Source organism: Manis javanica, chromosome 3, assembly GCF_040802235.1.
Source record: "Manis javanica isolate MJ-LG chromosome 3, MJ_LKY, whole genome shotgun sequence".
Taxonomy (NCBI): Eukaryota; Metazoa; Chordata; class Mammalia; order Pholidota; family Manidae; genus Manis; species Manis javanica.
This window is the reverse complement of record NC_133158.1, coordinates 163,804,058-163,825,518: the sequence shown is the minus strand read 5'-3', so window position 1 is coordinate 163,825,518 and position 21,461 is coordinate 163,804,058. Positions and strand designations below refer to the sequence as shown.

At 51.4% G+C, this 21,461-nt stretch overlaps 3 protein-coding genes and 1 pseudogene across 19 annotated transcripts in view; 2 read left to right on the top strand and 2 right to left on the bottom strand.

The window, feature by feature from the left end:
* SETD2 (SET domain containing 2, histone lysine methyltransferase) overlaps window positions 1-10,339 on the top strand; it is a 158,538-nt gene extending 148,199 nt beyond the window's left edge. For 2 of the 3 annotated variants that reach the window (XM_036991512.2, XM_036991511.2), the window contains 3 exons: window positions 7,180-7,260; window positions 9,054-9,155; window positions 9,493-10,339. In XM_036991512.2, coding sequence (XP_036847407.2) covers window positions 7,180-7,260; window positions 9,054-9,155; window positions 9,493-9,654 — 345 coding nt within the window. In that variant the 3' untranslated portion in view covers window positions 9,655-10,339. Of the gene's footprint in view, window positions 1-1,039; window positions 1,092-7,179; window positions 7,261-9,053; window positions 9,156-9,492 lie in introns of all 3 variants that reach the window. The other variant, XR_012129494.1, reaches the window with a different exon arrangement.
* Window positions 1,098-7,173, top strand: LOC108400457 (KICSTOR complex protein ITFG2 pseudogene; annotated as a pseudogene).
* Window positions 10,340-12,810: 2,471 nt separating the features above from the next.
* Window positions 12,811-15,795, bottom strand: LOC108400454 (death domain-containing membrane protein NRADD-like). The gene is given in 6 exon segments (XM_073230487.1): window positions 12,811-13,279; window positions 13,282-13,392; window positions 13,484-13,611; window positions 13,729-13,871; window positions 14,600-14,755; window positions 15,742-15,795. Coding segments are annotated over 6 exon segments (846 nt in total). The 3' UTR covers window positions 12,811-13,025.
* A 779-nt stretch (window positions 15,796-16,574) lies between these two features.
* The window catches only part of NBEAL2 (neurobeachin like 2), a 29,250-nt gene continuing 24,363 nt past the window's right edge, over window positions 16,575-21,461 (bottom strand). For 7 of the 15 annotated variants that reach the window (XM_017665823.3, XM_017665826.3, XM_017665824.3 and 4 more), the window contains 15 exons: window positions 21,227-21,351; window positions 21,001-21,141; window positions 20,500-20,836; window positions 20,286-20,403; window positions 20,102-20,199; window positions 19,916-20,032; window positions 19,201-19,290; window positions 19,011-19,120; window positions 18,671-18,843; window positions 18,461-18,555; window positions 18,102-18,215; window positions 17,843-18,001; window positions 17,618-17,766; window positions 17,145-17,280; window positions 16,575-17,063 (listed from right to left, as the gene is read on the bottom strand). In XM_017665823.3, the coding sequence (XP_017521312.2) occupies window positions 16,962-17,063; window positions 17,145-17,280; window positions 17,618-17,766; window positions 17,843-18,001; window positions 18,102-18,215; window positions 18,461-18,555; window positions 18,671-18,843; window positions 19,011-19,120; window positions 19,201-19,290; window positions 19,916-20,032; window positions 20,102-20,199; window positions 20,286-20,403; window positions 20,500-20,836; window positions 21,001-21,141; window positions 21,227-21,351 (2,064 nt within the window). In that variant the 3' untranslated portion in view covers window positions 16,575-16,961. Of the gene's footprint in view, window positions 17,064-17,144; window positions 17,281-17,617; window positions 17,767-17,842; window positions 18,002-18,101; window positions 18,216-18,460; window positions 18,556-18,670; window positions 18,844-19,010; window positions 19,121-19,200; window positions 19,479-19,915; window positions 20,033-20,101; window positions 20,200-20,285; window positions 20,404-20,499; window positions 20,837-21,000; window positions 21,142-21,226; window positions 21,352-21,461 lie in introns of those variants that run through there. The other 8 variants (XM_017665827.3, XM_017665830.3, XM_073232271.1 and 5 more) reach the window with 5 other exon arrangements.

The following is a 21,461-nucleotide window of genomic DNA, read 5'->3' as shown; positions in this document are numbered from 1 at the left end:
CTTCATTTAGATTTTTCATTAATTCACAAACCTTATGTGAGGTACTATGGCTAGAAAGAGAAAACTGAGTACTAGTCTTGAGGAAGTTCAGCCAAAGGAAACAGCCACATCTATAAACCAAGAATACACTGAGATAATTGCTGTAGAAGAAGTACGTACAAAATGCTATGGGAATGTAGTGATGAATGGTCTAAGAAGATGCGTCAGTGACATGTCACAGAAAACATGATTTTACTTATAGCTAAGGTGAGCAGGAAAGCATTCTAGACAAATAGAGAAGTTTTTGCAAAGGCATAAAGTCCGAACAAGAGAGCAGATATAAGGAACAATAAAAATATTTTGGAATGGTGAGAGTTTGGGTGCTTATTGGAGTAATGAGCAAAACGGAAATATGGAAAAAAAAGGTCAGATTTAAATTGTCTGAGAACTTGATGTCTTACTGATGTGATTATTTTATGATAGGTACTTGGGAGCCAGTGAATGCTTTTAAAGCAGGCAAGTCAGTCAATCAGATGTGTGTCCCTTGAGTGAAATAGGCCCATTTGAAAAGGTGAGATTGGTAGCAGGGAGATCAGATTGGAGAGTGTTGAAATAGTTTAGACAAACTGAGAACAAAGTGGAGATGTTGGGGGTTGATGTAGACATTTGAGAGGCATCATTCAGGGCTTAGGAACACAGTTGGGTATGGAAGAGGCACGGATGGCTCACCAGCCTCATTTTTAGTTTGGGTGGATAAGATCCCATTATTTAGGGAATGAAGGAAAGATCAGGAGGAAGTCTGGAAATAAGTTCAGTGCAGAATCTGAGCTTTCTATAGGATTCAGGGTAGGAATGGCAAATGGGCAGTTATATATGGGTTTAAGTCATCAGTAAATTTGTGCTTGTTGGAAATCAGTGGGGTATATGGTATCCACATAGGGAAAGTATGTAATGAGCAGGGAATTCTTTCAAGAGTGTTGTGTGTGCGAGATGGGTGGTATGAAAAGCTTTTGATGAGACTAAGCATCTGTGAGAGCCCTCCTTCTCTGTTTCCCTCCAGTGTGTTCCCTCCTCTTCGTCATCTTGCACTCTCCTCCATCATCCATCATGTGGTGAGTGTAAAGTCAAGTCTTCCCTTTGAGAACCCCAGATGCGAATCATTGCTGACTGCTTGCATGATTGAGAGACAGGAGTTTTACTAGCGCCTTACAGCTTCTGATTAACATTCAGCCACAAGGTGTAATAGGTGTCCTAACTATGACTCTGTTATGTTAAAACAGTAGCTGTAGAGTATTTGTTGGATTGATGGAGTTACAGAGGATGGATGGGATCAGGGGCCAAAAGTCTTTTCAGTTGATGATCCCATCTTTGTGGTGAGGGGTAATTTACAAAAGGATTCTATATGAAATCACTTACTAGCAGTAGAGAGGGAACCAAGAGATCACAGTTGAGGATGTGGGATGAGGTTGGTTAGTTACATGCAGTGCGTGGTCCTAGAGTTTAGCGGGAGCCTCTTCTTGCAAGCAGTCTGCCTCAGAGGTGTTGACAATGGTACATTAAATGAATTGGTGGTAGGAGACATCAGCAGAAAGCTGTCCATGGATAAGAATGATGACAGTGGGCCCTGGCTCACCTGTTCCTGCCAGGGAATGCTGACCTGTGTTGGGGTTGGAGATGTATATAATAAAGGCAAGAACTTGGTGGTGGCAGTGACTGCTAAAGTCTGGTTTCACTTGTTTGACCTGACACTGAGCAAGACCCTAAATGCTTCTGGGCGCTACGAGAGCCTGATGGGAGAGGAGCAGCATCCTGTCTTCAAGCAGCACGTCGCTGCCAACACCAAGGTCATGCTGATTAGTGACATCGATGGAAGTGGCTGTTGCAAGCTGGTGGTAGGTTATACAGACTGTATGGTACGGGCTTTCTGCAGGGAAGATTGGGGTGAGGACACTGATCATCCAATAGGGAAGCTGGTGTCACTCAAGAAATGATCACTGGAAGATCAGGTAGACAGTCTCTGCTTGACTCCAGGGCCCCTGAGTACTTCAGAACTGATAATATCAGCCAGGCTGTGTTTACGCAAGTCTACTGTATACCTGGAACAAGGACACTGGGCCTTCCACTGCATCTGAGGGGGCCACGGAGGGCAGTAGGGAGACCCTGGCTGCCCGAGATGTTGTGCTGCATCAAACATCTGGCTGCATCCAACAAGAATGTCTCCACTCACCTCATGGGCAACATCAAGCAAGGTGAAGCATGTACAGGCACCAGCTATGAGGGCAGTGGTTCTGGCCTCTGCCCTCTGCCCTCCTCACTCCAGATGGGACACGGAAGCTGATGGAGGAGGCAGAGAGGCTGCTGTGGTCAGTGCAGGTGGACCACCAGCTTTTTGCCCTAAAGAAACTGGGCATCACAGGCAACGGGCTTGAGGAGGTGATGGCCTGTGCCTGAGATGGATGGACAGGCATATATCACCACAACCACACCATTGTCCGCTTCCAAGTGGATGAGAATATCTGAGCCTTCTCAGCAGCCTGTATGACTGCAAAGAGGGCCACAACAGCCTCTGCCTTGTGTACATCACATTTCAACTAGAAGATCTGTGTGTACTGGGAGGTGTAGCTTGAGCAGATGGAGTTTACCAATCTGCTGAAAGCACTAGAAGCTGAGCCAGAGTAACAGAGGTTGTTGCAGGAGCTGGGTGTAGATCTTGATGACCTCCTAGCCACCTGTGCCCTGCTTCACAAAACCCTCAACCATTCCAACCAGCCACCACAGGTGTTCCCACAAGCCTCCAGGATCCCACCTCACTGGACTTGCCCTCTTGGCTGAAGAAGGATCCTTGTGAACTTTCCCATTCCTCAAGGTCTCCATGGTATTGGCAGAATAGGGACTATACAGAGGAGCATAGAAGGATGGTCACCCCGGGGTAAACATGAACTATTGACTGCATGGTCTTGGTGAAAGATGCGAGTTGACTGTCCACCCATCTCCTTATGCACCTCAGCCATCCCGAAAGCAGGATGGTAGGACCCAGCCTTACTTCATATCATCTGGGGCCGCTCTCTCCCCAAAACCCCGCTCTCAAGGCATGGCAGACAGACTTGTTTATGAGGAGGGGGCATAAGTCTTTTGAATGGCACCAGCGCATCTAAGGAAGCCAGGCTTTGGGGCCAGTGGAACAATGAGATAGGGGCTCCATTCCATCCAGGCTCAGTCTTCCCTGGCACGACTTTAGGTCACTGATGAGTAATCATTTCCAGAATGGCAGATTGTTTTGTTTTTGAGGGCTCTTTCAGGACTTTTTACAGTCTGGTCTTACGGTGTTCCCAGAAACCGTGAGATGATGTTTTTCTGTTTACCAAAGAAACTGGCCCAGTGCTTTCTATTTTGCCATGTTCAAGTATTGTGCAGCTTCAGAGGCCTTGCTCCCATCTTTCCACCCAACCATTTCCCCAAAAATACTTAATTGTCTATAAGACAATAGACATTTAAAGTCTGATGCAGGCTGATGATCTGGATCGTGATCAGAATTGCATCTTGGGCCATTTATATCCCTTCTGCTCCTGGTTCTGTGTGCTCTAAATCAGTGTTTTTCAAAATGTAGGTTGCAATCCTTTGGTGGATTATGGTCAGCGTTTCTTGAGTAAATCAAATAGAATAGAATAAAACTGAGTGCAAATTTTTAGAAAACGAGTACATTTGAGGGGGGATTGTTAGAAACTAGCTCTCTGCAGAACAGATGTTTAAATGGCCCAATAAGCACAGCCTGGTCATCAGCTGGGGGACCAGAGAGAAAGCCCCAGGGCTGCATGCCACTCAAGGACAGGTGCACAGAGGCGGAGGCCTGCTCGTCCCTACTGGTATCTTTAGGACATTACTTCCAGGTTTTGTATGAACTCCATTTCAGAATAGAGCAGATGGGGCCTATGTGTTATCCAGTCAGACTGTTGAAACACTATTTCTAGAAAGCACCTTAGAGATTTTTTTGACAAACTGTAATCTCCCTTATCTAGCACCATATACTGAAGCAAATTATTTTTCTCTTTCTGCTACCAAAGGTAGTAGCAACTCCAAAACAGTATACTGAGGTTTTATTATTTTCAAGGATCTTTCTTTCTTAACCTTTTAATTAATGTATACAGGTGTCTGCATTGCAGAATATAGGTTGAATTATATGTGTAGTATTTCTGATAGCTCAAATTCTGCTTCTGGATTCATGCTGCTCCAAAAGATAAAGCTCTTCCATGAATAATGGTTTTTTGTTTGTTTATTTACATTTCATGTTCCAAAGGCTATTCAATTAAATTCCAGGAAAGACCAGCATTAGCTGGACATAACCTGCTCTTTCTGTCAGGACCCATTTCAGTCAGGCTATATTCCTAAGTCCCAAGGCACATAAGCTTGACGACGTGATTATTTCTGAATGTGTAATAAATGGTGGGTTTGCAGTTGTTGCATTCACAGCATGTGGTTCCCAGAGCCATGCAGTAAGCTTAAAGCCATTGCCTGCAAAGCCAAAAGGACTGAAGTGTCACTTTGAGTAGTGTGAAGGTATTTAGGCCTTCTTTGTCATGGTTCATATATGGTCATGTTCTGATCAGATTCTCACATATGCCTCAAGTGGGGCTGACAGCAGGGACTTAGGAGTGTGACCTGACTGAAATGGATCCTGACAAAGAAAGAGCAGGATATACCCAACTGATGCTTATCTCTCCCAGAATTTAATTTAAATACCCTTTGGAGATTCTAAAGACAGTAAGCTCTGGCTTTTTGTCAGGTCCTCTGCTTGCTTCATTCATTGTGTGCCCTCATGTGACTGCTGCTCACATGGGTTCCCACCCAAATCCTCCATTGCCTGGATGCTCCATATCAGCCAGTATATAGGAGAGGCAGACTGTTATTCTTTCACATCACAATGCCCTGCCCACTCTGGTGCCTTCCTAGACTCTCAGAACACTTGCAGAGCAGGTAGATGTTCCCTACCTCGTGAAATAATAACCTGTTACATTTGGGGACCATTGGTCCAGTCTAATGTCTTTCCTGGTGCTAAAGGATTTCCAATTGGCAGTGGGCATTTAGGAAGATTAATAACACTTGGTTTTAAAAGTTTATGTATTGTAGAAATTCTGATTCTTTAATTGGAACTTTCTGGAGTCAGGGCAGGGAGGTGGTTCCCAAGGTCACGTCAGTCCACCACGTGCTCTTCTCAGCTCTGACTCTGACTTCTGGTGTTGCTTGGCATTGGGCTTGAGCAAGCATTAGTCAGTTTCTGAAATTACATCTCACGCCATTTGCAGACCACAACCAAAGAGGAGTACACAAATTTCAGTATTCCCAAGAGTGCTTCATTTTGGTTTATGATCACTGTGTAAGTCTAGGTACCCTTCATTTGAACACTTCCTTTCTCACTGCCAATTGCACAGCACTCAAAAGGACCATAGAAGCTCCTAGATGGAGTTCAATGGACTGTGCTCTGTAACTGTCTTTAAAGCCCTACCAACTTCATCAAATCAGAGATTAAAATAGAAAATGATTGAATATGTGCTGGATTTATTTAGCTTTCTGAATACATACCCCATTCAGAGGGAAGCGAAACATTCTTATTCACATAGTAGCCTCACTGAGAGCCTGGACTCTTCTATAGGACTAGGTGCTTGGAGGGGGTTGTTGTACCTCAAGGGGCTCTCTGCACTCATTGCTGTTGCTCCTCACTTCTGAGGTCTACCAGATTACAGCTGACGATGTGTTGATGTTTCCTTGGATAATCAGGCAATTGTTGATCACATCACACCTAAGGTCTTATTGTGAAGCACACCCATACTCTCTACTACAAAAAAATGACCACAAAATCCCAAAGCAAAAGTATTTGGAAATAATTACGGTTGTTTTGGTATGTTTCCTGAAAACAGAGGTTGAATCTGTGTGTTTTTTCTACCCTATCTTCCCCTTCTTGCTCCCACAGCCACAGAAAGAAAGTAGAAAATTAGAATATGTTTAAAGCTTTCGTAACAAATCAGAGAAAGCTGATTTGTAGCAGCCCAAAGCCAAGGGAGTTTCACCTTTCTCTGGAGCCAGTCTGGAGTAAAGAGAGTTGAAGCAGCTCCTTCATTAAGAGCACCTTCATTCTGTTTATGGAAATGGTGGAATCAGAACTGGAGGAATGGGTTGGGAGTAGAAAATTTCTCTAAGTGGCACACAGAAACATAAAGCACCTATAATACCAACTGCAGTTTCTGTATCCATCTGAAGTGACTTGTATTCAGACGGGAATGCTCCTAATCTTTTCCATGGAAAAGTACACTTGCTAGGAAGGGGCCTGATACCTGGTAGTGGGCAAAAGTGCGGGAAGATGGCCTTGCATGGCAGGTGCTCCGAATGCCAGGACTGCCTGCCCTTTACCTCTTGGCAGTGCCTCATTGGGGGAGCTAGGCAGCTTCCCCTCTAGTCCTGCTGGAAGGGAGTATTTGTCATCATCTTAATCAGCACAAGACAGAGTATCTTCTGCATCTTAGCAGCTACTCATCTGTTCACTGAGTCAGATGACTCTCATCTCCTTTCCCCCAATTTCTTGATACCTCTTTAGTCTTTCCATTCCGAGAATGGAGATACCAACCTCCAAGGAGCCTCTCCTGAAGCCTGACACTATTTACTACAGTCTAGCCAGCTCTGCCATTGGAGGGAAGGTAATGAGTATCCAAGAGGTGTGGAGGGACTTGGATGAGGAACATGGTGTGGTTGTACCTTCCAATTGTGTGGTGAAAGGTATTTAGAAGAAAGCATTTTGCCTTCTTCCTGGAATCCTAGAATATCCAAGCTGGGAGAGAAGTCAAGCTCACTGAACCCAGGCCTCATTTGACAGTGTGGGGTACTGATATTCAGAACAGGGACCTTAGGGGTACAAGTCACACAGCAGAGAAGATGACCCTGAAACCACTGGAAATGCTTAACTATATCAAGGATATAGCTTTCACTTGGGGTAGAGAATTTTAACTTGGTGTATAGGAATGAGGCCAGAGCCAGATGACAGGATTGAAACATGAGTGGTAACAGCAGCCAGGCTGACTCTAGGCTATGCTCCCTTAGGGTCCTAGTGCAGTGTCAGGTGACTCAACTGGAAGAGAGGGAGGTTTCTGGAACAGGGCTTCACTAACCTGACTTCTCACACCAGCACTGTTGTGTTTTCTTTTCTATTTCTAGACCTCAAAAAAGCCTAAGACAGCAGAAGCAGACACTTCCAGTGAGCTGGCTAAGAAAAGCAAAGAAGTATTCAGAAAAGAGGTAAGGTTTGGGTATGGGCACTAAGCTCTGTAGGCTTAAACCTGGACCCTGTTCTGTCCTGTCCTGAGTATGCACAGCTGGTGGTGGTGGTAGGCTGCCCTGCCTTGTGCCTGTGATCTGACTGTATAGTTGTGTGAGGACTCAACCTTTATGATTAGGTAATAAACACTTCCGTATCCATTACCTCATTTCATCTCCACAGCAGTCCTTGAGGTAGGCAGGATAGGAGTTGTCTTTCCCTTTATGCAAGTGGAGGAACTCTGAAGGTTCAGGAAAGACAAGTTCTAGACAGAAGACTTGAACCTTCTGAACTCAAAGTCTGGTTCTCTTTCTGTGATATCTCATTTAATGGCTGTATAATCCTCAAGAGATTGGAGAGAAGTAGCTTCTCTTTATGTTAACGAGAAGTGTGTGTTTCCAGCTGTCAGGACACTAACTTTTTTGTCTGCTTCCGGGCATCCAGATTCCCCACTCCAGTCTTCATTCACTGCAGGGGCTCATAGTCTATTAGATGAAATAGACCTGTAAATAAGTATTGGCAGCTGTGTGAAGAGTGTGCCACACTAGGGCCCGAGGCCACTCTTCAGGGTGGTGGGAAGGGCTCTTTGACCAGATAGATCAGGAGGGACATAACTTCAGGCAACTGCAGGTACAGAGGCAAAGGAAAGTATCGTCCCTTCCAGGGAATTGTAAGTAGTCCAAGGGCTGTATGTAGCACAGGGATGTGAGGAGCATTAGAGGATGAAGCTAAACAGTATTGTGCTTGTTCACATAGAGCCTTTGTGCGTGTGAGTTACAGAGAACCTTTGCAGTTTTTCAAGCTGGGGATAATGAAATCCCTGAGTGTAATTGGGGAAGTAGATTGAAAGGAAAGTGTGTGGAAGCTAGAATATACCACAGCAGATCTTTGAGTAAAAGCCTTATCTAGAGATAAAACTTAGTTTCTCACTTTCCCTGTGTGAAATTACTACTGTTTCAGCTAAGTCAACCGTCAGCTGTTTTATTTAGTGCCTACCTTGTGATATATTTACAGCCTTGTCTGAAGAGCTGAAGGCTCACTGAGTTTCATAGGTATAGGTAGATCACTGTCCAAGGTGCTCCTGATGAAGTGGCCATCATTGACCTCACTCCCTTTGTTCCCTGGGATCTGAGTCCCACAGATTCTTCCGGAGGTCCTATGCCTGGGTCTCTTGAGAGCTGCTGGGTAGGACACACACTACAGAGACATCTCAGAAGTACAATGGAGGTTGTGTAGTGAAAGGGATGCCGCCCTGCGGCTTCTCCCACCAACTGTCATACCATGTTTCACATTCTACCATATGGATCAAGTGAAGTGTAGCACTTTGCAGAATCCAGGTAACCTTTGATAACAAAATGCCTGCAATTTCCTTGGATTGCTGAGCCTCCTGGTAGCAGTGGGATGCCCTCTCTGATCTGCCTTCAGGAACCAGAGAACTAAGCTGCAGTCTAAAGACATGAGATTTGTTAGCTGATACCTGGGACTGCCATGAGATATTCAGCACTAGAATCCTGCCGCTGGATCCCTCCTCCTGCTGCACTCAGTCAGGCTTGCTCAGTCCGTCCAAGGGAGCTCTTTCCTTTCAGGGCAGACCCAGGATCATTTTCTCTTACATCCCACTGGTATAATAGCATCCTTCTGTCCAAAGTAGCATCCTGAGTGAGGAAATAGGGAGGATTGGCTGGCTGTACTTGCTGCCTTTTCTCTTTACTCAGTACAACTTTTTGCCCTCTCTGGACCAATGAATAGTGTGTTTACTTTCCCCTGCCTGCAGATGTCCCAGTTCATCGTCCAGTGCCTGAACCCTTATCGGAAACCTGACTGCAAAGTGGGAAGAATTACCACAACTGAAGACTTCAAACACCTAGCTCGAAAGGTATTCCCACCTGCTTGTGGTCTGACAGTGTTCTGGGCAAACTGTATACCTTCCAAGAAGGCTCCTTTCATCATAGAAAGTGGGTTTTCCTTGCCAGATGCCCGGGCTGGGGACCCAAGAACAGGGAGGGAAGGTTTGGGAAGGGAGGACATCTTATTTGAGGGTAGTGGCTCTTTAGGAAACTACCAGAGCTGAGCTTCCCCTTTCTGGTGATCCCATCCCCAACCCATCTCCTTCCCAGTCTTGGTGAGAAGGGCCCTGAGGCAGCAGGCTAGCCTCAACCCCCCGAAATCATTTCCACTCTGATTGGTGGTCTGTCTTTCTGTGTCCCGGACAGCTGACTCACGGTGTTATGAATAAGGAGCTGAAGTACTGTAAGAACCCAGAGGACCTGGAGTGCAATGAGAATGTGAAACACAAAACCAAGGAGTACATTAAGAAGTATATGCAGAAGTTTGGGGCTGTTTACAAACCCAAAGAGGACACTGAATTAGAGTGACTCACGGGGCCAGGGTGGGAGGACGGGTGACCAAGGGGGACAGACTCTAGGGAGAAGTCCTGCGGGTCCTCTCTGCCCCACCCCACTGTCAGGGCTGTGCTACTGATGACACATCGCCCTGGGGAATTCAAACCTGCAGATTTCAACTGAAAGCCACAAAAATGAGCTCCATCTACAACAAGTGATCCCTGGTCGTGAGCTGTTGGGGTATGGTTGTTAGAGGCCAGCAGAGGTGAGGGCTTATGGAAGACCCTTTTCTCTAAGACCTGGGCCAGGCCTGATCCCACTCTCAAACCTGGGTCTCCTTGGCGGTGCTGTCAGCGCACAGATCATGCGCATCCCTCCCCATTACCCCTTACCCTGATGATCTGTATTATATTTTAATGTATATGTGAATATATTGAAAATAATTTGTTTTTTCCTGGTTTTTGTGGTTTTGTTTTTTTGTTTTTTTTGCTTTTAGCCTCTCCATGCTAGGATCACAGGAAGACTTTGAAAGGACAGTTTAAGTTTTCCTGCAAGGTTTAATTTGTTATCATGTAAATATTCCAAAGCAGGCTGCCTTGTGGTTTCGGCCAGCCTTGTGCTATGTTGATAAGATTGATTTACTGCTTAAAATCACTTTACTTTATTCAATTTTTACTGAACTTTTTATGTAAAAAATAAAATCAATTAAAGAACTTGGCATGTTTGTATGTGGTGATGTTACTGGAGAGAGAAAGGAGACCACAGGTATGTGAAGTCCAAAATCCTTGAGATTGGAGTTCATAGGCCTTGTTCCCCCATAGACCCCACTGTGACTGAGGCGACATCTGTCAGGTGACTGGCATTTGTGGGCTTGGGATCTTGTGGCTGAGCTCGAGTCAGCTTACCCATGCATTCCAGAGCGAAGGAAGACCTGAGGCTCACTGGCACTGGGCTTCCTTACTTTGCTTCGGAGGCCAAGAGGAAGTCACGTGTCTTCCCCTTTGTTCCTGGCTGGGAACCTCTTCCCTCCAGAGGTTTCCATTTCCTGAGCCCACTGGAATGTTCTTTTGCTGTTTGGGTTCCTTGACCTCACCCCCTGTCCCCAATGCTAGGCTTGGATACTAGGAGGAGGATTGGGTACAGTACCCAGTTGTGATGAGGGGAGACATCTGGAGGATGCAGGGTACAGTGGAGAGCCTCCCCCTTGATGGGTCAGTGGCAGCTAGTGAGGAACACCAAAGGCTTCGGGCCAGCCAGGTGCCCTTCATTGCAGAGACTGCTCCCATCTCTTCCTCACCAGAGTTATTTTGCTCACTGCAGCAGTTCCCTTGGGGAAGAGGCTGTGGCCCACTAAATGGTGGGCAGAGTGGACAGCAGTTAGAGCACTCATTGCCTTGGGTTTGTGCTGGGCACTTAGAACTTAGGTTGTGCTCATTTCATCCTCACAACCCTGAGGCACAGGAATTGGCACCGTTTGGTTGAGGAGATTAAGGCTCAGAGAGCTCAGTAACTCATCTCATATCCTTATATTAAAGGAATTGTTAAAAGAGAAAAAACACCTATTTTAAAGTCATAATCATTAGACACAACTAACAATGTACCCAAAAGTATTTCCCCCTGATACTGCAGCCTTCCAAACTATTTAAAGCACATTATTATATCAAATGGATGGACCCTAGTTTAATCCTTTTAACATTTTAGAGTTGTTCATTACAGAGGATGTTTCAGCTAATGTGCTTGAGCAGTTAAAAGGGGGAGTGTTTCTCTTTGGGTGGGTTTGCCCTGTAGGGGGACAGCCATATGCACTGCTGCTTGCAACCAAGTCAGACTCATCATTTTGACCCGAGACTCCAGGTTTCAGTTTCCACTGGAAATTCAGGCAGCCTTCCATTAAAGGGTGATGACCAGGTTGCCGTCCAAGTTTCAGATAGGATAGCTTTGAAGAGGGATTCTCAGTTATTTTACCTCCATGTTGAGTTTTTTTCAAAATCTTATCCCCTTCCACACACCCGCTGACATCCTCAGACTCAGATCCCCTCAGGCGTGATAAAGGGTGCCAGCTAATCCAGAACCTGTACCTGTTCATGCCACTCACCACAGGATTTCACATTCATTGCCAGCCCAGTGACCAACCGCTCAAGGTGTGAGGTCTCCAGCACATGGAGACTTTAGCTGACCAAACGCTGAGCACCTCCTCTCCTGGGTCACTGCTCAAGAGTAACCTCAAAATGAAGGTGGCCATAAACTTGCCCTCATTTTAAGGAAAAAATTTACAGGGTTAAGCAGCCCTGGTAAACTGTTACGAGGAGTAGCAGTATAGCAGCAATCTGATGAGTTTGCTACTCACAGAGCAGCCAATCCCAGTCAGCAAGGGGACAATCTCCCGGAGCCACTCTGAACCCCACATCTCCTACATGAGTTGGCATGGCTGTGCTGCTTACGTGCTCTAATCCTGGTAGGTACCAGGATTGTAGCCATTGTTCCTTCCTAGGCAAGGCCTGTCGGCTGTAGCAACCCTTCTCAAGGCAGCTACCAACCTGCCTGCTCCTCTCTCCAGGGTGGCCGTATGCAAGGGGTGCAGCTGCCCTGTCCTCAGCTGCCCTTCAGGTGGGAGTGGGGGTGACCTGCCTGCCCTTGGCTAGTGTGGAAATCACACAAGCAGCTGTGAAAGCATGTCTGGAACTCCCTTTCCTGGGTCTGGAGGGTGGGTCTTGCTAAGGAGAAGCCTTTCTTCCTTTTTCTCTTCGGGAGTGACCTGAGCCCCTTGGTAACTAGCTCCTAGGGCCAGTCTGCCTCCTGCCTATAGAGGGGCAGGCCTCCAGCCTCCCCTTGATGCTGGTTACAGCCCAAGTCAGAAAAGTGGTCTCTAACTCAAGGCCCCTCAGGGCCACCCTGGCAGTCCTGGGGAGTGGGAGAATACTGAATGTGCCATTCTATTTATTGTTCTCCAGCTAAGAAAGCTAGAGTTCAGAAAGCTTCTAACACTTTCATAACACAGTACAGCCAGTGAGTGGTAGATGCAGGATGTGAACTCCACTCGTCCTTTAGAGTGTGTGCGTTGCACAGAAGCACACTGCCTGCCTGTCAGCTCAGTGCTCCTCTCACATCCTAGGGACCCTATCCTATTACTGTGCCTCTGCCTCATACTCACACAACTGTCCCACAGGCTCAGGGAACCAGAAAGAGCACAACAGTCCAAAGTTGCCTTTAATATGGGATACAAAAGTAGAAGAGAAGCTAAGTAAGGGAAGGCAGAGCAGAGATCAGGAGAGCAGGCCCACTCCTCATGGTCCACTCCTACATACCCTGGTCCAAGTCCTGGAGGAAGGTAGGGCAAGGGGGAAGTGAGGGGTGTCTGGATCTTCTGTGTTCCCCCAGAAGAGAGCAAGCCGAGGCTACCAATGCTAGGAGTGCCATGGAAGAAAAGTATGACATGAGGGTGGTGAGGAGCACCAGGGTGGGTTCCCTGAGAGGGCCAGACTGTGCAGGCATCTCATTCCACAGTGGCCCTCAGCTGCGAGAGCCAGGGCTGCCTCCAGCACCCTGAGGATGGCACAGCTGCCTTCTTGCACAGCCCAGTCCCTCAGCAGAGTGTAGGCTGGCACCTGGCCCCGGGCCATGGCTGCCACAGCATCAGCCTGGTAGCCCAGGTGGCCGCCAGACCCTGCCAGCCCTTGTCAGGTTCACCTGACACCTCCGGGAGCAGCTCTACTTCTTCCTACTGCCAAGGGAGATGAAGGTAAAGCTGGCAGCCAAGCTCAGGATGTGGTCCTAGGGTGAGAGACGGGCATGTGAAGGTCAGATGCTGGGTGACAGGGCAGAGCTAGGTCTGAAGGACTGTAGACTGGGGCAAGAAGCTCACCGTGGCTAGGGGCACAGGGCTCCAGACTGCTAGGAGAGTCCAAGGAGACACTGCTGACCCTGTGGAGGGCCCCCTGCTCTGCAGTCTGAGCTTTGGCCAGCTGCTCTCTCTGTTTATGTGAACATCAGCTGTGGGGAGCAGGGGGTACCTGCCAACCTGCTCCAACCTTCACTGAGACCCAGAGGGAGCTGGCTGGGTGTCCAGGCGGGAAGGGGGTGTCATTGGGCAGTGTCCAGACCACCTACCACTTGAAGACCAGGTAGACGAGCAGACCGAGGACCATGGTGGCCAGTAGGGCACAATAAACAGGGATGATGCTGCTTTAGGCCCCTGAAGGCTCAAGGGGGAATGGGAAGGAGGTATTGGGGGCCAGGGTTCCCCCCTGCCCCTATCCACACCCCCTTCCCTGTCCCTGTGCTCTCCCTTCTGGGTCTTATCTGTAGAGGAAAAAGCAGACAGGGTCAGGGTCAAGGAACCAAGGCTAGGGTTCCTTGGCAGCCTCCCCAAGACTTTGCTGCCAAAAAGGACTGAAATAGTTCCCACTATGTAGAGTCGAAATGTCTGACCATAGCATCAAGTTGCCTGGCCCGTTTTCTTATCCTCTTCTTCCACAGTCCCCCCTTTGTTGGTCACTCTTGGACACACAGCCCTTCCCAGATGAACCCTCTCCTGCACTTCCAGATGTCTGCTCCTGCTGTTCTACCTTCTCCATCTGACGAATGCAGGCATCTCTTACCCTGGGAAGCCATCCTTGATCTCTCCCAGTCTCTTCCTTTTCTGCCTCCTGCTACACCTCCTCAGTTTGTCTATTGTGGCACTAAACTGTGTGTCCTGTCTCCCTCACTAAGTCTTCACTGTGAGAGCACATTAATTCATGTTGGTCCCCATGGGGGACTCTGTACAGGAGACCTTGTAAATTTTTGCAATATCAGAAATGGAAGGCAAGTAAACGCTTCTGGCTGACTTCTGCCTGCAGGCCAGTTGTTCCCACAGTCCGGTGCAGGTAGGGCACAGGGCCTCCTGAGCCTGTGACTGGACTTGTGTATGCCTACCTACCTGGGGTACATCCCGTACCCAGTATCCAAGATCTGGATCAAGAGATGCATGCTTACCCACCTGGCCCATGCCTTCCCTGTGGCTAGAGTTATGAAACATGGCTTGGCTGGCTAGCAGTGTTCCCAGGGGCTGCATCTCTTGGAGAAGGGGTAGGAGCGTCACAGGCAGTACCCGGACAAGGATGCTGGGAGATTTCTTCTCCGAGTCCAAAAGGGGCTGTGTAGGGACATGGGGGAACTCAGGCCTGATGTCAGGAGTCCCTTGGGGTAGCCTGTCCCCCTCTCCTGGCTCACTCCATCCTGATTTGTTTGCTCCAGGGCTGGGTATCCCAACTCCCACTTCCATACTCACCAGTCTGGACCAGTTTCCTCCTGTGTCAAATGGGGTGGGGAAGGTAGAGCTGGCCCCAGCTGGCCAAAGCCTGAGGAGCCAGGGTGCAGCTCAGAAGGGACGAGGGCAGGTTGGAAACCACTCTGTCTCTAAGCCCTTGGCAAACCGCTGGTCTCAGCCCAGGGATGGCAGGTGAGGAGCATGGAGACTCCCACCTCCACCTCAGCCAGAGCCACGCCAGAGACTGACTGGGGTAAGCCTCCAGACTTAGCATGAGCCTAGGAACACAACACCCTAAGCCTCCAAGGAGCTCCCTGGAGTGACTATGCCTCCAGAGCCAGGGTCTAGCCCTCAACCGTCTGCTCAAAGGCTGGACAGGAAGGTACTTTGGTGGGTTCAGAAAGGGCAGAGGGCCCCTGGTTGTTCCTCATCTGGGACTTTGGAGAGGGCCTGAAGGTCAGACACCCAAAGGACAGGACCACTCAGTCCCAGGACTCATCTGGATCTATAGGACTGATCCTGCTGGAACCCACTTCCTGAGGCTTGGGGAAGAGAGACCCCAGGCTGGGCTGAGGAAGCTGCTGGCCTGGGAAAGGAATGGAGAAGAGACTTGGACCTGGGGGAAGGCCCTCCAATGCCCCAACATCCACCACTCCACCTCCTGCCTGGTGTCCAAACTCCCTTTGCTGGGCTAGGCCAAGGGCCCATGTGTACAATAAAGTGCAATCAGCAACTGGGTTTGGGTCAGAGGCTGCAGTGGCGCTTGCCACGTGTGGGATGTGTCCATTTGTGTCACTTACCACATAAGGAGACCTTCCTGGATTGCGGGTGTCTATGACCACACGTGCAGTCATTAGGCCTTGTGTACTTACCACATAAGGAGACCTTCCTGGATTGCGGGTGTCAATGACCACACGTGCAGTCATTTGGCCTTGTGTCTGCCCGCGCACCCACTGAGCTGTGGGATTGGAGCTTCTACACCCCTCCCCACCGGCTCCCAGCACACACGCCCATCTTCAGGCCCGCAAACGCACATACAATGCCAACACCCTGCACGTCCACACTACCCGGGCTTGCCACACACATCCCAACACAAGACAAGGGCTTCACCAGGGAGAACACCGGCAGGATCGCAGATCTCCAGGTGGGGGACAAGGGAGGCAGCCCTCGACCCCCCGAGTCCAGGAAGACCTAGGGCTCTGTCCCCAAACCCCTCCTGATCTGCGGCCGCCACCCTGTCTCAGGTGCCAGGATCCACTCAGTCTGGCGGGACTCGGGCCTCTAAGCCGCGGGGTTCTCCGTGGGCCAATCGGGAAGACTGCGTGGAGTCTCTAAGGCCAGTTTCTGGCCCACCCGAAACACGAGCAGCGGCGCAGGGCGGGGACGAGGACGTGGACAGAGAAGGGGGCCAGACCCTGGGGGCGGGGCGGGCGGCCCGGGGAAACCAGCTACGCGGAGGGAGGAGCGGCCAGGGTCGCCCGCGCTCCCGCCTCGCGCAGGAATGCGCGCACGCCTGGAGGTGGTGGGCAGGGCTGAGCGCGCGAAGAAACCACTAGCCGGGCAGACGCGACAAGCGGGCCCTGAGACCGGGGCGGCGTAGCTGAAGTCACACGGAGGGGCCCCCCATACCAGGGGAACGCTAGTGCGGTCGGTGGCCAGGGCATGCCGAAACGCCACGCGCACGCACCCACGGAGGAGGAGCAGCTACAAAACTAGGCCAGGTTTATTGCCGAGAATGGGAGAGCAAGGGGCCGCCTTTAGGGGTTAAGGCCACAGCCGGACCCTTGCGCTCCGCCGGGACGGAAGGAGGTCCGAAAGCCTGGGCTCCCGCTCGACTGTGCAAAACGTGCTGGGCGGCCGCTGAGGCCGGGGCTGGGACTCCGGGCACCTCCTCTACCGGCGAGGGGCGGGGCTTCCTGGAGCGAACTGCCCGCCAATCCCTGAGTTGGGCGGGAGTGGGCCCCGCCCACCCCCTGAGTGCTGGCCCCCGGCCTCGGCGTTTCCTCCTCGCGATTCCCGCCGACCCCTGAGCCGGGCCTCCAGGGGCGGAGCCCGCCTGGACGGAGCCTGCGCCGTGGGGCGGGACAGGCTGTCAGCGCGCTTCTCCAGGGTTATATTCTGTCTCTCCAGAGGACACCTGCGAGATGCGCCGGGAGGATCTCCACAGCCTCCGCGCAAACTGGCTGCTGCGCACCTGGTGGAAATAAGATGGGATGGGGTCAGCCAGACCCTTGCTTCCGAGCCAGTTCCAGGCCTGCCCCGCCCTATTCCTCACCTCAGAGGGCTGCCCAGCGCCCACCACGATAAGTTTGCCGTCCTCCAGGCCCACGAGCACGTGGCTGCGCTCCTTGGTCAAAGCCACGCTGCGAATGGGCACCTTCATGGGCAGAGGAGGCACAGCAGGGAGCAGTCTGGAGTTAAGGAGGAGATACAAGCAAAATCAAAATAACAGGGGAGCTTTGTATCCAGCAGTGGGGTGTCTCTTCATTCTCCATACCTGCTCTGTACTCATTTGAAGGGTGGCTCAATTGAAACCCTGATACAAAGAGGGATTTCCCACAAGTGTGTGGCTAACGGAAGCCCAGGGCAAGACCTCCCCACTGGGGGACTGGAGGACACATGACAGGCCTTAAACAATGTGCCCACAGACATGTAAAGGGGGCCTGGCGGGTGGGGGGCACCTCTTAGTATCCTCAGTCAATGACCACCACCCTGAGAGGCCACGAACCCATAAACAGTGGGACTCACTTGTTCAGGTGTAGGATGTGCAGAGCACACTGAGCTGTGCCCAGCAGAACAAAATCCTCCGTCACTGCCAGGGCTGTGGGTTGCTCTAGCAGGGGCAGTGAAGCCCGCAACCTCCCATTCACAGAGTACAGGTGCAAGGAATAGGTGACCTGGAAAAAGCAGGAGATGTCAGCAAAGACAGAATCTCCACTACCCCTGCCTTGGCTAGGTACCCCTTTTCCATACCTGAGCCCCAAGACGCTCCTGTGCCGAGCTCTGTACCACAATTTGGCCCTCAGATGCCAGTGCCAGGTGGGACACAGGTCCAGGCAATGTGGCCCCCGGGGGCTGTAGTGCTGCCACAAACTGGCCACGGCGTACAGTGTGAATGATCACAGTTCCACCCTGCAGGAAGACAGCTTCAGGGTGCTGGGCAGGGGTCTCTGTGTTCCAGGGACAGCACCTAGCAAACCCAGCCTCCCCCCAAGCACAGGCATACACACACCTCAGATCCAGACACGGCCATGTCCAGTTCAGTGCTGATGGCTACGCAGCTCACTGCAGCCTCATGTCCATACAGGACCTGCACAGGCTTTGATGCCAGCCCTGAGAGACCACCCTGTGGGGGATTGGGGCTGATTCAGGACTGGGGGCATTGCACAATGCAGCCCTTGAGTTAGAAGGCTAAGGCTCAGGGAAGTGACAGCCTTGCTCAAAGCCAGAGAGCTGGAGGGTGGTGGAGCCCCAGACTTGCTCATTGCAGCAGAAAGAGGAGAGAGAAGGGCAGGACTGGAGGCCCACTAGGGGCAGATGGGCTGCAGGTCTGGACTGTGGGGGCTCCCTGGGGCTGCCCATCCAGCACACCTGCTGCAGGAGCCGCCACACCATACATGTGGTATCCCGGGAACCTGAGATGAGGTAGATGCCGCAGGTGTCCAGTGCTAGGCAGGTCACTACGTCTGGGTGCAGTGGGCAGGGCACAGACAGAACACAGTGGTCATACCCTCCCTGGCCAGCTGGGGAACCTACCCCCGCCCTCTGCACATACCACCCCAGCTCCAAGGCTACTCATACCAAGGTGGCAGCTGAACTGGTTCAACAGCTTGCCCCGGGGCAGTGCAGTTACTCTCAAGCTGCCATCCCAATGGCCACCACTGAAGAGCAGCTTTCCGTCAGGGGCCACCGCCAGGGCTTGCCCATTCACACCACTGCCTGGCATCCATGGGCCACTCAGCAGTCGCTGCATCCTGACCCAGTGAGAGGCATGACAGGTGAGGCCAGGCCACATAGGAGAGCCAGGCCATGAGAATACGTGGCCAGACCCTGCAGCTGGCCTGCATTCTGACTGGGTGGGGAGACAACTCAGGGTGAAAGGTATTTAGAGCCCACCCCTGCCCACAGCCCTATGTCCTACTTGGGATTGCCCATGGTGGGGTCTTTGCTGAAGGTGAAGTAGTTGCTTATGTTACGGTCATAAGGCAACCAGCTGTGGGTGCCCAGCAACCCACTGGCACTCACAGTCACCTGCAGGCAAAAGGAGGCAGAGGTGGGTTTGGGGCATTCAGAAGAGTGGGGATGAGGGGAGCCCTGCTCAGTGCACTTACCAATAGGTCTGGCGAGCCCTGGGTCATGAAGGAGTGGGGCTGCCGGTGAGGAACAAGGGCCAGCACCAGGGGCACGCCATCACTGATGACCTGCAATGGTAACATGCAGTGCTGGCCGTGCCCAAGGGGCCAACTGGGCCCCACCCAATTACCTGCTCCCTGGAGCACTGCTCCTTCTCCCTGTCCTCAACCCCCATGGGTCACAGCCTAGGTGTCACGGAGGCAGAAGTCTCTCTGAGCAACAGGCAGGAGAGACCAGTGGGCCTCGAGGAAGGCATCTAAGAAAGTCAGTGAAAAGGGGGGATGGACAAGGAGGGTCCTTCCAGAGCCTCAAGGTGGGTTTCAGTCTTGGTCCTCCCATCCCGTTACTCCATGTCCCTTCCAGCCTGCCAGCAGGAGAGGAAAACCTTCAAAAGTCAGGCCTGGGGGCATTCTGGGATGCAGGTAGGAAGGTGAGAGAAACTATCGGAGGCAGATTCCCTCCACCCTGATCTCCCAGGGTCTTTCAGAAACAGTTAGATGGGTCAATGCCTTGCCCTGGCCCTTGAGAAGAAGGCAAAATCCCCCACCCCATATTCCACTTTTATCTTTTTTTCAAGCTATCTCCTATTAGTGACCTTGATTTAGGTTTTGCATCTGCCCTAAAAGGTTGGTAAGGACAGTAGGATTAAACCCATTTTACAGAGTAGAAAGTTGAAAGTCTGCCTCCCCTCACTTCTGCAAAGAAGGCCTTGAGCTGGTCCAGGTGCTGGAAGATGCTAGGTGAGTTAGCGTCCAGACGTGCCAGGCGCTGAGCTGCTTCCTCAGCTGAGAGCCGGGCTGGATGTGGCTCCTGTGGGCAAGTGGCCAGTCAGCACCAAGGCATGGGCATTCTGACCACTACCTTCCAAGCTGGCCTTACCTTCAGCAGCTGACAGGGAGTCTGTCCAAAGTTGCTGATAATGCCCTCCAGAGCCTTCCGTTCTCGCTCATCTGCCACATGGTCCAGGTCCACGGCCCCTGTGGGCAGACAGGCAGAGCAGTCAGGACTCCCTCTGCCCCTCATCTGTGCCCTGGCCCCCACTCAAGTCCAGTGCACTGCCCACCCTCATAGGTGCAGTAATAGAAGATATTGAGGGCCTCCTCCGCGGCTGGCCCTCGCTGCTTGTAGCCAAAAATGAGGTCGATCCACTCATGCAGGTGGGCAGACACGTACTCCGACTCCTGAGGATGGGAGGGGCATCAGCCCAGGCATAGCTAGTGTCCTGCCCCTGCCCCTCAGCCCTGGCCACCCGCCTGTGTGTACACGTGACTTCTCACCAGGGCCTGGCGGTGCTGCTGGACGAAGTCCTCAGGGCAGCTGGCCCATGGGGGCAGCACCACATCACCCACCTTCTCGTTGGTCAGCTGGAGGCAGCCCAGGTCAAAATCTGGCATGGCGGACTGGGTCAGCTGTGCTACTGCATCATCTTGCCTGCTTCCTAGCCACCCCAGCCTGTGTGTCCCATCCCTGTGCCAGCTCCTACCGTTCTGGTTCTCCAGGAAGTCAGGGAAGTAGAAGAACTCTGGGATAAGCTCCTTCACATCGGCTGGGCTTTCCAGACGGGCCTGCCACGCAGCTGCCACCGAGTGGAACTGCCGGTCAGAGCAGTCAAAGCTGGGAGAGGGACAGGGACCAAAGTGAGGTTGGGAGAATAGGGACAGGAAGGGAAAAGGTGTGGCTCAGAAAAGAAGGGTGCCAGAGGGCCAGCTTGCCTGGAGCCCCTGCCTCTTCCTCTGCACCCCCACCCTGCCACCTGCCCGCCATCCCCAGGGCTGCACCGGCCACTCTGCAGCTGGACATGCAGGGAGGTGAAGGGCTCCACTCGGATGAGGTAGTGCATCACGCCTGCTGCATTGGAATAGTGGGTGCCATAGTGGAATTTGTCAATGGTGCCCGCTGGGTCCTCAAAGCTCTCATATCTGGAATAGCAATAAGACAGGAGTCAGCAAAAGCCCTCCCCTCACCCATCCCAACCCCCAAGCCCAGCCTCACCCAAGCACTCACTTCTCCCTCACAAGCTGGGCATGCTTGGGGTTCACCACCCCAATGGGCTTGGACAGGTCCCGGAAGATGGCAGGGTTGCTGAGGTCCAGAGTTGGGGACACATAGTCCTGTAGGACCCAGGGAAACTGGCCACCCACCCAGGTGGGAGCTACATGAGAGTCCTGACAGTTTACCTGTCCACTCTGCCCTGCCCTCACCCTCCAGAAGATGGGCAGGCCCACAGGTGGGGGCATGC